Consider the following 12395-nt stretch of genomic DNA (forward strand, 5'->3'; position numbering starts at 1 on the left):
AAAAAATGTCACACTTGTAAAAAGCTCCAGCTCCTCTATCATTTCAGGAATAGCAAGTAGAAGTTAATTTCTCTCTTTCACTTAAATCTATAGCAGACCTTAAACTTTTGATACACAAAATGTTTGCAAGTCTGTCTTTGATGAGCGAATTTATTTTGGAAGACTGGATTTTCAGAAAAGAAGTGATTGTTTTACATGTATCCAACCATCTCTTCCTTACACTCCCCAACTGTGCAAAACAGGACAAGCATCACCTATATATTGGAGCTGCCAACTGTGCATCTGAATTTATATACATCACATTATACACAGATACTCAGATACAAAGTGACTTCATGGAATATATTAAGCAAAATAGTGAAGACCATAACTTTACCTGGACTACCTGGAGGTCCTGGTGGTCCTCTCTCCCCAGGAGGCCCAGTTATTCCAGTCCCTATGCAATTGAAGCATGTGTCTCCTTGATCACCTGAAAAGATTTGCACAGAAAAAGCACACTTGCAAACCAGATCTCAGAAAACATTAAAAGAATTCTAAACCATATATTAAAATCCAAACTTTAATTAAACTCTGAGTGCAAAATAAATACTGGGAAAGTTTCACTGATTTGACAACAGGCTAAACTTATTTCATAGAAAGAAGGGGGGGGGGAAATAATGGTTTCCAGAAGCTGAGGAATTTGCTTCACATATAGACTTTTCTGACACTTGCCAATGTAGTATTCAAGCACTTCATTAGGTTAATTAACCCTTACAATTTCCATGAGAAAAAAGGCTTCTGTTTGAAAGGAGTACAAAATAAAATGAGATGCCCAAAGTCATGTAGGATGTCCATGGTTGAGCTAGGAAAAAATTCTCACTTACCCATATCAGCATCCTCATTGCAAGGTTGTCTTTTTGGAAATAAGGATACATGTTAAAGATATCTTTCTTTTGCTTACCAAACAAGCACACACACATTGCAGACTGACCAACTCAAATCAGGAATCTTGCATTTATAATTTCAATGTTGCTTTCCATAAAAAATGTCCAATTTATTTATGAAATAAGAATAAAACTTTTCCACATAGAGTTGGAAACTGCTGTTATAAAGCACTTAGCTGCTCTGCAATTGGGAAGTACTCATAAATCTGAACTTCCATTTTACTTTAATCACGAGCCATGCTAGGCCCTAGCATTGGTTGGAGCCTCATTCACTTGAAGATTTCTGTGCTTTAACACTAGGGTGAGGGACTATCCTACACACCCCAAAAACCACATTTCTTACTCAGAAGAAGAAAATATTTGCACCGAACCCTACTGGCAAGAGATACTGTTTATCCTTATTTAATGCAGGCTTTACATTATGTAACAAGCTTTACAAAAAGAGAAGAAACGAGATAGACATGGACACTGCACCTTTTTGGCCTCGCTCCCCTGTAAAGCCTTGTTGTCCTGGAATTCCTGGAGGACCTGGTGGCCCCTGCTCACATATCCCTTCACCTAAGGAGAATCAGGAGAGGTTTAATGATCGATTTGTTACAGACTGACAGCAGCACTGAACACATGTATTCAGTACAAAATTGCACTCCCTAGTATTTGTGTGAATATTCTAATACACCCACACAATCACAGGCCAAACACTTTGGCAATTCAGACAGAGGACTGCTAATGAAAACCCACCAACGTAATCCAAACTCAAAAGGAAACAATCATCAGTTCCCCTTTACAACCTCAACTGCCTCCCACTGCTTCCCACAGCCTACACACTTCCATCTGTACACTACATTCTGCTGTTCAGCCTCATATCCTAAAAGCATGTGCATGAAGTATCACCAGTGAGGGGACTTAAGTTGCCAAAGACATCTAGACACTAAATTCCTCCCTGAACCACGTTACCCCCTCTCCACTACAGTTCTCATATTCCATCTCCCATTCCCCACTTCCCTTATACCAAAAAAGAGCTTCATCCAAAGTTTTTTGTGGTCTACAAATGAGAATATTTATGAAATGAAACTGCAATTCTGTGAAAAATCACTCTTTTGACTCTCCAGTCTCTTTTACTTGTTATCTATGTGGTCATCACTTACCAGTAGGAACAGATGGTGCAGGTGGCCCTGGGGGACCTGGTGGTCCTGGAGGTCCTCGTGGTCCATCAAGTCCTGGCTGCCCAGGAATAGAAATACCAGGTAAACCTGGATCTCCCTTCTGTCCTCTCTCACCAGGTAAGCCAGGTGGGCCAGGAGGTCCAACAGTAGTGATCCCTAAGATGAAAAGAACACAGGTAAGTGATATGGGATAAATTACCCCTAAGACCATTATGTTAGTATCTGTTTTGACAGCCTTGATTATTAGCATCCTCTGGTCACCACAGCAGTGGCAATCAGTGTTCAGAGCTTCTCAGAACTTCATGACCCCATAAGTTTAGGACCACCCTTCAAGCTCACAAGTAGCTCTAAATAGTTCTGCCATCAGTTTCTGCTCAGGCCATGTATCCAAAGGAGTGTGAAAAGACTGTGAAACTAAATATACATTCAGACATTTCAGCATACAAGTTATTTTAATGCTTGCTCTCCTACCTGGTGAACCTGGCAAGCCAGGTGGCCCAGGCCTACCAGAGAATCCACGCTCCCCTTTGGCTCCTGGAAGTCCTGGCAATCCTTTGCTACCTTTTGGTCCCACTGCTGCATCAATGCCTGGTCTTGAAATGACCTGTAAATGTTTCATGTTTATGTGAAACGACACGTCATGGAAAGTGTCACTGGAATGGTAAAGAGAAGTGAGGGAGGAAAAGTTCAACATACTTTGAACCTCATACCAATGACAGATGCTTTTCCCACTCCACTGAATTACCAGGTAAAATTCCAGTAAAGAGCACTTCCCAATAAGAAGCATTTTTACTGCCAAGCCAACATGGTTATAACAGGCTTCAGTGAAGCTGACTCAATTTCTGCTGGTCTGAGGTTAGCGTCTAGCCTTGTGTTTGCAACCTAGCAAATCCTAGGGCACAGAATCTATCTTGAAAGAAGGAAACAATCATTTCTATTAGTGAATATATGAAATCTTTGCTGGTTCTGTTACTGTTATACCCAGAGACAGGACCCACAGTCACCCTGATGAAACAACACTGTCAACCAAATGCAAGAAGAAAAGAAACGATCAGCAACTTACAATTCCAGGAGGACCAGGGGGACCAACGTCACCTTTTTCACCCTATCAAAGAAATTAAGAGCATTTTTTTAAACCGTGTATTAGTACAAAAGAAAGTTATTGCAAGTATTCCTCAAGACTGTAATAGCATAGGCAACGCAATTACTACTCGGCCACAGCTGAACCCAGTCATGACGTATTTTCAAGCTGCTACAGCACTAATGACAAGAAATCTGGCATACCTTTTCACCGTCTCTTCCTGGAGCACCATTTATTCCAGGCCCACCAGGTAAGCCCTTCAAGAAAATAAAAAGATAATCACACTCAGATCTTTGTATCAGAAGAAAAGCTTTTAAGGAGTCAGATTAGAAATGTAAGAGTTACTCACATCCCTACCAGGCTGACCAGGTTCTCCATCTTTGCCAGGCTTTCCCTTCAAAGACATAAACATTCATTGAAATAAAATGCTTCAGGGGTGAAGAATTCTTATGGAAACTGTGCTACTTATTTCCCATTTTTCAATAAGCCAGACTTTCTCTAGAATGCAGTCCTTGGGACAAACACGTCAAAGACATCGATCAAATAAAATCAATGGAGTTATTTAAACTGAGGGGTTCATTTTGAAAACCAGAACACAATAACATGGCAAGTTTCAAAGAAATGTTGTGTGAGTACAGCACAAAATGATCTTCAGTTAACTATTGCTGATTCATTGTGTTAACTCCCTTTATTTTAACAATAGAGAAAGCCTTTATTTGGAAAACAGATCCTAGCTCCCTAAACACCAGAACATTACATTTAATTATGAAATTGGTATAATGTGACCACTGAAATGAAATACAAGCATTTATGTGCTTGAATTTTAACTCTCCTTTAAACCAAATGCAATTTTCTGAAGAATAGTATCAACAAAAATATAAAGTGCAATTCTGCTCAAAGCACTGACTTCTAAAACCCATATATTCTTGCTAAAACGCTTCCAAACCCCACATATTCAACAACAGATTTCTCATTGCTGTGACAAAAGTAGTGCAAGCTCCACTTTATTCCAGATCATTCACTGGGCAACAGAACTCTAGGGTGACTGTTACAGAAGCTCTATGTAAGGGGGACACCTGCTGGAACATGACAAGAATAGGTGACCAAGTTTCATCACAGTGCCAAGATTAGCTCTCAGTCACTGGGAAGTCGATAGTAAGACCTAACAGCAGATACTGTGTATTAGAGTATAACGTGATTTGTGAATTCTTTTTATTTAGTGATGAATTCTCATTCTCAAACATGAAGTTTTAAGATCTCATGTGAGTCTGCAGAACTGTTTGATTACATATTCTGATGTCTTTATATGTGAAATGGGTTCGACTCCCAGCAGAATCATATGGAGCCCAAAAAGGCAGCTTTAAAGTAATGCAATAGCAAAACTGAAGTATGCAACATGCCCAAATTCAGAGTAATAAAATCAAACAAAAATGTTGGTAAACAAGCTTTTGGCGAAAGGCACCTGCTATATCCCCCTCAGGACCTTTCTCCTTTCAGATCTCTGCAAATTTCTGTAGTTCCCATTTCCTTTTGCAGAGAGGAACAACTTGGAAAACGCAATTCAAACCCACTCAAAATACAATGAGAATTTTGGCTTTGTCAATCTGCCTCATTTGTTATGTTCGTTAGTGAAGGCAAACCAAAGCCCTCCTCTAAATCTCAGCAACTAGGAGTATTTTGTCTGGATTATCAAAGATTTGTTTGCATTGTATTTATTTCCTATTTTAATTGGAAAACCTACTACTACTATGTTTCTAAACAGTGTTTATACATTGTCCAATTAACCTGAGAAAGACTTGTGTCTTGGTTTTCGCAGGGGCCCATTACACTGATGAAACTATGGCTTCAGTAGCTGGGAAAGTGAAAATACAGAATGCTTTGAGCTGGTAGCAGCTTGCCTTTTCTTTGCTGGTCCAGCCATGTCATTTTCATCCTATTTCTTAGCACTTCTATGATCTTCCTCAGTTTTTCTGAGCTCTGATATCCAAGTAAATTTCAATTCCAGGATGGATTTGAATCTAGACAGGAACAAAGTGACCCATGCTACCCATAGATGCAGCAGCTTTCCTGACTATCCCCTCCCGATATCATGTATCCTGATAGCACATAAACTGAAGTAGCTTCTTGGGGAGTGACAAATGGACTTGGTCTTAATGCAGTGTTCGGAGACTTGGTTTTCTGACTCACAAGTAAACGCACTGAGGATGAGTTTACATAGACCAGCTTAAATACATACCAATCTTGTGCTGCTTGACAGCCCAGTACATCACAAACTGAAAGAAAACCCTCTCTACAAGGAAACAAACCCCTGCTGCCTCAGTCAAGCAGTCCAACAACTCTGAAGGTTTCCACATGCAACATAATTTAGATTATTTTCTCCTGCCCTCAAAACTAAGATCTACAAGCAGATCAAAAAGTACTGAGAGATCCATAGCTGGAAGCACTTTCATGAACCAGATGCATCATTCACTATTTTGTCAGGTTATGGAAAAAAAAGTCTCTTACCCAGAGGCTGATGGCCCCACCTGAATTCAACATTTGCTTAATTCTCAAAGATAACACTGATTGGAAAGATAAATGTTTGGTTAAACAGATTACTTACTCTTTTGCCTGGTTCTCCTTGCTCACCTTTTTCACCTTTTACGCCACCGGGAAGACCCTGGACACACAAAGGTCATCTTAAACTGAGCCCACAGGCCAGTGCAGAATGAATTTACAGTTCTGATACAGATGCAACAAAAAAAAAAAAGAACTAAAAGAGGACTACTCACAGGAGGGCCTTGTGGCCCAGGAAGTCCTGGTGGGCCTGGATCACCTGGAATACCCTGTCAAGCATGGCAAAGAAAAAAAAGGATTAAAGCCTCCATCACTCCATAGTAGCTCAGTCAATTTCTTTAATTTCCAAGTACTATGGACAGTAAAAGATCATATTTATTCTTTCTTTGTGTGGAACTTCAAGAGCATCTATAAATTTTATTAACTGCACATCCTGTTTATTTAGATGATTCACTCTAAGATACAACTGCCTCCTGCGTGCACTGCAGCAGCTGGTTTGGTGGCCTGCAGCTGCTATACAATAATAAAAAGAAGGAAAACTAAAAAACCCAAACCAGGAAAGAAAGTAGAATAAATAAATGCCAGATCCTGCTGTAATAAGAGGAGCAAAAGTCATTAGATTAGTGGTAACTGCTGAAGTTGTGAGACCATCAGGATCGATAGGGTGTTCATCTGAAAAGTGTTAAGAAGTTACGGTTTCTGGTACTTCTTGTTACACCTTTGTGCAAGTTCTTAAATCTCTTCACCGTTAACCTAAAGAAAGGCTGCTGACTGCTGAATCCACAACAGGTTTCTGTGTAGAGTTTCTGCTATTTTCTTGGAGGCCCCCCAGACTTTTACTTGATTTTCAGTCAGAGCACAGGTATGGGTACACGCCAGAACTTTGCATGTACTTCACAAAATAAGAAGTGTAATGCTGAAGGATTTTACTGATTGTGTACTACTGAGCATAACCTTTGTTGAAATAAGACCAAATATGTAAGCTTTGAAATCATTGTTAGTGTTGGTCAAATGCAATGCACTCACTCAGTGTTTGTAAGTCATAGTGCTTTAAAAGGAATGTAGTTAGAATGCTTTTATTTTGTACATTTATATAACTCAATCCCAGTATAATTAGTCCTTCAGAGATCCCTGATGACAGAGGCAAATTACTCTGACCCTAATAAAGTCAGATGAAATTTTGTTTCTACTACAGTGTGTCAAAATGTCACCTTGTGTTTTCTTAGAACTATAAAGACACATAATGCTGCTCTTTACCTTCTGTCCTACCATCGAGTAAAACAGAGACAAAACCAGAGACTGAGACCCTTCTAAGATGACTGTGCATTGCAAATGTACATCAGTGGATAGCTCTAGGTAATGCCTTAGTGATGCCTAATGTTCCTCTGAAAGGAAGAGTAACAAATGGTTTGATCAAGATGAAGGGCAGAACTTCCCTAAATGAAAACACGGCTAGACAGTAGTACCAAAGCCTTCTTCTCTGCTGTGCTACTCAAGACGGAAAGGTGGAAAGGAAGAAACTGATACAAATATAGATGGAGGAAACTAACAGTTAAAATTTAAAGCTCAGTTACTACAGTGATATTTGCAAAATAACCAATCACTCACCACTCTTAACTCTTCTATTACTCGGGGTGGTATTTGAGAATACCACAGAAACTTCAAAGAAAACAGGAAATCCAGGTACCCACGATCCTGCTGGTGCTGCTCAGTGTCTGTGACTGGCACCCAGGGTACTGTGAAATGCTCCCCAGTACAGAAGGAAACATAATAACCTAAAAAATGGCAACTCTCCCAATGACTTTTTGACATTTATGGGTGAGGAAGGATCCATACAAATCAAACCAACAGTTTAAGCTTACTGTCATAATTTGGCTCGAGATGTATTTTTAAAAGGCCAGAAATGGGGGAAGCATTTCATTCGGACCATGCAGAAGAAAGATCTTGGGGTGATTAATAATGACAAGAAAAAAAAAAGGAGAGAAAAAAGTAGAACAGAAGAAAGAAAGGAACCGAGTTAAAATTTTTGACAGACTTCTTCACAATGGATGACACAGCTGGTTCATTACTGGGAATCTGAATCCCCAGACAGCTTTGAAAATCACAGTCTGGGTGTACCAAGGAAAGAGAGTACTTTAACTGCTTCTACTGTTACTATGAACTTCCTTTAAGAGAGTTTCTTAAGAATAGCTATTTTACCAAGGGAAGTAACTGAGGTAATGTGACTTGCACACCTTCTATTAAAGGAAAAGTACTCAGGCCTTTAAAAGTACTATTCAGTACGGTAAGAAAAATAATAGAGCCTCTGCAGTAAGCAGGATGTGAGTATATATGAGCCAAAGCAACAGAGGCTTCAGCTTGATCACAGGTTCATTGCAGATGGACAGTTTGCAACTCACCTGATCTCCTTTCTGAAACTCAATGTCATTTGGTCTCTTCTGTTCTCCAATTTGTCCTGGTGGCCCTGGAGGTCCCTGAAGACCTTGTTCACCCTGATGTGCAAGAAGATGGCAGTTTGTTACAGGTGAGACAAGCCATAATGGCATGCATAAGTATTTTGAATGTAATAAGCAAAAATCTCATCATGATCACCTACTCACTTTTTCACCTTTGGGTCCTTGGAAATTCAAACCCATATTACCCTGCAAAAAGTATAACTCATCAGCCCTTAGACATTACAAATGAACAGCAAGAAAAACAGAACAGTGCACCACCAGCATCAATGAGGGAAAGAAAATACCTTAGGTCCTGGCAGCCCTGGTGGACCAGGAGGTCCCTATTAAAAAAGGAAACAACAAAAAAAGGTCACTTCCAAGCACTTTATAATGCCCCTGTGTGGCAAAACCCAACAAAACTAACGTCGCTACTCTGACTCCTGTGCATTACAGCCATGTTGACAAGGCACCTTGCCTTCCTCTGATAACTCTTCCTCATGCTATTCAACTTCACAAATATATGAGAAGGGAACTCTTCCTTTAAGTAAGAGTCAAATAAAATTATACAGTAAGGTATTAAGCATTAATGAAAGAATCATCCTTGTCTAAAATAAGCCAAATCTTGCCCCTCAGGTTTCACACAAGGACGCTGCACAAAGATTCAGCCTGATTTAAAGCAAGAAAAGGTCTGGGAACAGGTTGTTTCAAATGTATCACATTTAAATGTGCACAGTAGCAGCCCCAGGATGAGCTGAATGCTTGGTTCTTGATGTCTTCATACCAAGTCTTGATTACCAAGATCTCTGCACTTCAACAACCTGCCTCTGAGAACATTAAACAAAGAAGTAACTGTCCCATTTAACACTTTATGGGTAACAGGTTAAAGAAGCTTACCGTCAAACCTGGGGGCCCTGGAGGGCCAACTGGACCTGGTATTCCCATGGCACCGGGTGGTCCCTGTTGGGAAAGGGGAGGAGGCTATGATAGAGGCACCCTTCTATGAACAAAAACCAAACAGTAAGGCATTCAAGGTCAGAAAACACCAATAGCTGGCACCCCATACACGTCAAATCAAAATAGCTGACCACTAACCCACCCATCTGTCCTTGTGGAAAGGTCTAAAGGAGGGTACTTAGTGTTAGGAGTGTTCTGCTCTCATCAATACATCTCTCTGGCTTGGATAAAGGAATGCTTTTTTGTTTGTTTTGAACTACTTTAGCACTTTCTTTCTCTTTATGCACTGAGAGAGAACAACAAAACACTTTGTATTTGTGATTCCTCCCAGCCAGAAACAGACAATAGGGAAGCACAGATCAGAGGAACAGAAATGCTAATAGGCTCAGTCTGGTCAGAATGGCCTGGGGGTTGTCTCTCTGCACCAGGAAATGGGAGTCTCTGGCTTCTGTCCAGTCCAGACCGATAGGCCTGCTCCCCTTGCTCTTCCACTGCAGCAGCGAGTGGCTCAGTGGGAAGCACAGGGCCTGGAGTCACTAGCTGTTTTCATAGAAGACTGCTGGGAGAACAGACACACTGCTCAGGAGGTGCAGCATAAGGAGAACAGCTGAGACATCACCCTCTCTTCCCACCATCCAAAATAGTGGCTACAGTCCAGAAAGGCAGATGTTACATACAATATACCTCAGGGTGAAGAAGGAAAGGGAAATCCAGAACTGACAGAGAATGCCTAGGAAGGGGGAACAGGCAGGGGAAACAAGGCAGCGGAAAGAGAGAAGCAAGTCAATGAGTACCACTGTCTGTTGGATACCGCTTCCCTGACTAGGGGACCTTTCTGGCCTCTGTGGGTCACACTATGAAGAGCAGTACGGAAGCATTTAAAGCATTTACTTTCCCTGAAGCCATAAACTACAGGTACTTTAAGTGCGAGCCCTGGTTGTCCACATAAACATATGGATCCCTAGCACCAATGTTCCAATCGTCCTGTAATGAAAATACTTTTCATGTTATCTTTTTGGCAGAACACAGCGTTATAGTACTTCACAGAACTTACAGGTATCCCTGGAAGACCTGGAAATCCTGGGTCGCCCTTCTGTCCTGGCAGCAAGGAGGCAATTATTTCACCTGCTTCACCCTAGGAGAAAAAGAGATGACTTTAATTAACAGCATATTTCTTCATCACCATTCTGACTCTAAAGAACACAGTGTGACTTGTAAGACTATGAGAGACTGGAGCTATGCTACAACCTAGCAAGTACTCTTTAATAGCAGTACTACATTCTCCAAGAATAGCTTTATTTTTAGGAGAGGATTCTTTAAATGGCTAAACTATCAACTAGTAAAAGCTCTCTTCCTATATGTACAAATATATTGAAATATGATTGACTTAAATTCCAAAAGATTAGGACTGAAATACAAATGCTTCACAAAAGAAAAAGATGTTCTAGCTCCATGTGAAAGCAGTAGATAGGAAACCACAGAAAAAAGGCTCGTTCAGCTTCTTCCAGGGTCCCACCTCATGAAACAAATTACGAGTATACCGTTATAGTTGTGCTTCATGTTCTATGTTAAAGCACAGTTTGTTACTGATTATGGGCAATAACTTAGTTTTAAAAGTATATGTTCTGATTGGCTTGCCTTTTAATATGAATATCTTTAAAACAACTGGGAAGAAAAGGAGCTGAGAAAACCAATTCAGCTTGCCAGTACTAGGGTTATGCTGCCCTCTCAAGAGTTTATTGGAATAATTCTGTGGGTCAATTTCCCTTTCAAACAGTTTTGAACCCAAACTGATGTTTTGGCCAATGCTCAAACAGGTCAAGGATGCAATAAAAAACCCTTAAAAAATAAAAGGGTTCCTAAAGGTCCAAAATCAGATTATAAACCTATTTATATTAGGAGAAAAAGAGCCATCCACGTAGTAATCTACACAGTAGGAAGCACATTTTCAAAAGGAACATAAGATGTTGCACTCTTAACTGGATATTTTAAGTTATTACTGCTTAGTCTCTGGTAGCATTCTTGAGCATACACAGGTAGACTACTGGTGCATTTCGGGGTTCATGGGAATTTTGATAACTTGATGATGCCCCACAACACAATCAGGCACTGTCCATCACACTCCCAAGGAAACCAGCTTCAGAAAAGTCTGCTACTTTTGACCCAAACCGAGTAAAGCTACTGCAGAATTTACAGTCAGTTGCACTGGGGTGGCCTAGAAGCGCTGCAGAATGTCACTCCAGATTCCAGTGGATGCGCATGGTCTTGCATGGAAACAAGCAGGTTACCTATGCCATACTGCATACCTGAGCCAGGTTAGTACTTCATTGTGTGAGTACAGAACGCTTACCTTCATACCTGGCAGACCAGGGGGTCCCTTTGTTTAAAGGAAACAAAAAAGAAAAGAAAGATCAATAGAAATAAATCATTGGTATGCTATTTGCAAACCACTAATCAGATCTAGACCATGAGGAAAGCATTAAAGAGCCTAAAAAAAGACATGGAACAGGAGAAAACACATTTTTTATGAACTTGAGAATTAAGTGGAAAAAATTAGAGCATTAAAGGGACCACATTTCCATTTCTTAGCAGTTTGTTTCTTAATTATCTCCTATTATCTGTCCTGTCTACTACATTTCTTTCTGTCTGTACTTTGGTTCTGACAGTCACTTTGCTGTATATCCCTGTGTTTTATAATGATAACACCCTACAGTGTCCTTTTTTTTCTGCCCCATTAATCACCAGTGAGACTCTTAGAGGTACCAGATGAGACTATCAAGATCTTTCTTCCCTGACACAGATGCATGTATTTGTATTTTCTGCAGGTGGCAAAGCATCTCAGCATGTGAAGATTCAAAGGGCTTTTTATTAGCTTTACCACAGCATGCAGCAAAAAAGCTCACTTTTATTGGACATCTAAAATATGCTGATTAACCATAAAGAAATTAATGTATTCTTACTTATTAAAAGAACAACCGCAAAAAGAGGCTGATATCATACAGCTGAATGAGAAACATTTTACTTACAGGAGGCCCTTGTAAACCAGGAAAACCTGGACTGCCTGGGAATCCACGCTCTCCCTTAGGGATGAAGAAAACATTTAGCCAAAACCAAAGCAAAACGTAACAAAAACAGATAAACCAATTTTGACTGAAAAGTCCGGTTTCCTTGTTAGCTTATGACTCCAGGGTAGCAAATGATATTGCAACAAGCTATAGGATAAATAGTTTGTTAAATCACACAGACTGAAACAGAACTTCCCACATTCGGTTATTTTCACATG

General features: G+C 40.2%; 1 protein-coding gene across 4 annotated transcripts in view; it reads right to left on the reverse strand.

The window, feature by feature from the left end:
- Positions 1–12395, reverse strand: part of COL4A5 (collagen type IV alpha 5 chain) — a 77286-nt gene that overhangs the window by 30883 nt on the left and 34008 nt on the right. For all 4 annotated transcript variants that reach the window (XR_008971614.1, XM_057404741.1, XM_057404743.1 and 1 more), the window contains exons 7-22: positions 12139–12192; positions 11463–11489; positions 10167–10247; positions 9053–9115; positions 8464–8499; positions 8324–8365; positions 8123–8215; positions 5939–5992; positions 5770–5826; positions 3517–3561; positions 3371–3424; positions 3150–3191; positions 2558–2690; positions 2069–2242; positions 1398–1481; positions 377–469 (exon numbers count right to left, since the gene is read on the reverse strand). Coding sequence is in view for 3 of the 4 variants with exons in the window: in XM_057404741.1 (XP_057260724.1) it covers positions 377–469; positions 1398–1481; positions 2069–2242; positions 2558–2690; positions 3150–3191; positions 3371–3424; positions 3517–3561; positions 5770–5826; positions 5939–5992; positions 8123–8215; positions 8324–8365; positions 8464–8499; positions 9053–9115; positions 10167–10247; positions 11463–11489; positions 12139–12192 (1132 nt within the window). In the remaining variant the exon portion in view is untranslated. The remainder of the gene's footprint in view (positions 1–376; positions 470–1397; positions 1482–2068; positions 2243–2557; positions 2691–3149; positions 3192–3370; positions 3425–3516; positions 3562–5769; positions 5827–5938; positions 5993–8122; positions 8216–8323; positions 8366–8463; positions 8500–9052; positions 9116–10166; positions 10248–11462; positions 11490–12138; positions 12193–12395) is intronic.

The sequence above is a fragment of the Pezoporus wallicus genome, unplaced genomic scaffold, assembly GCF_028554395.1.
Source record: "Pezoporus wallicus isolate ANWC-B61680 ecotype Strahan unplaced genomic scaffold, APGP_CSIRO_Pwel_v1 contig_5104, whole genome shotgun sequence".
Classification (NCBI taxonomy): Eukaryota; Metazoa; Chordata; class Aves; order Psittaciformes; family Psittacidae; genus Pezoporus; species Pezoporus wallicus.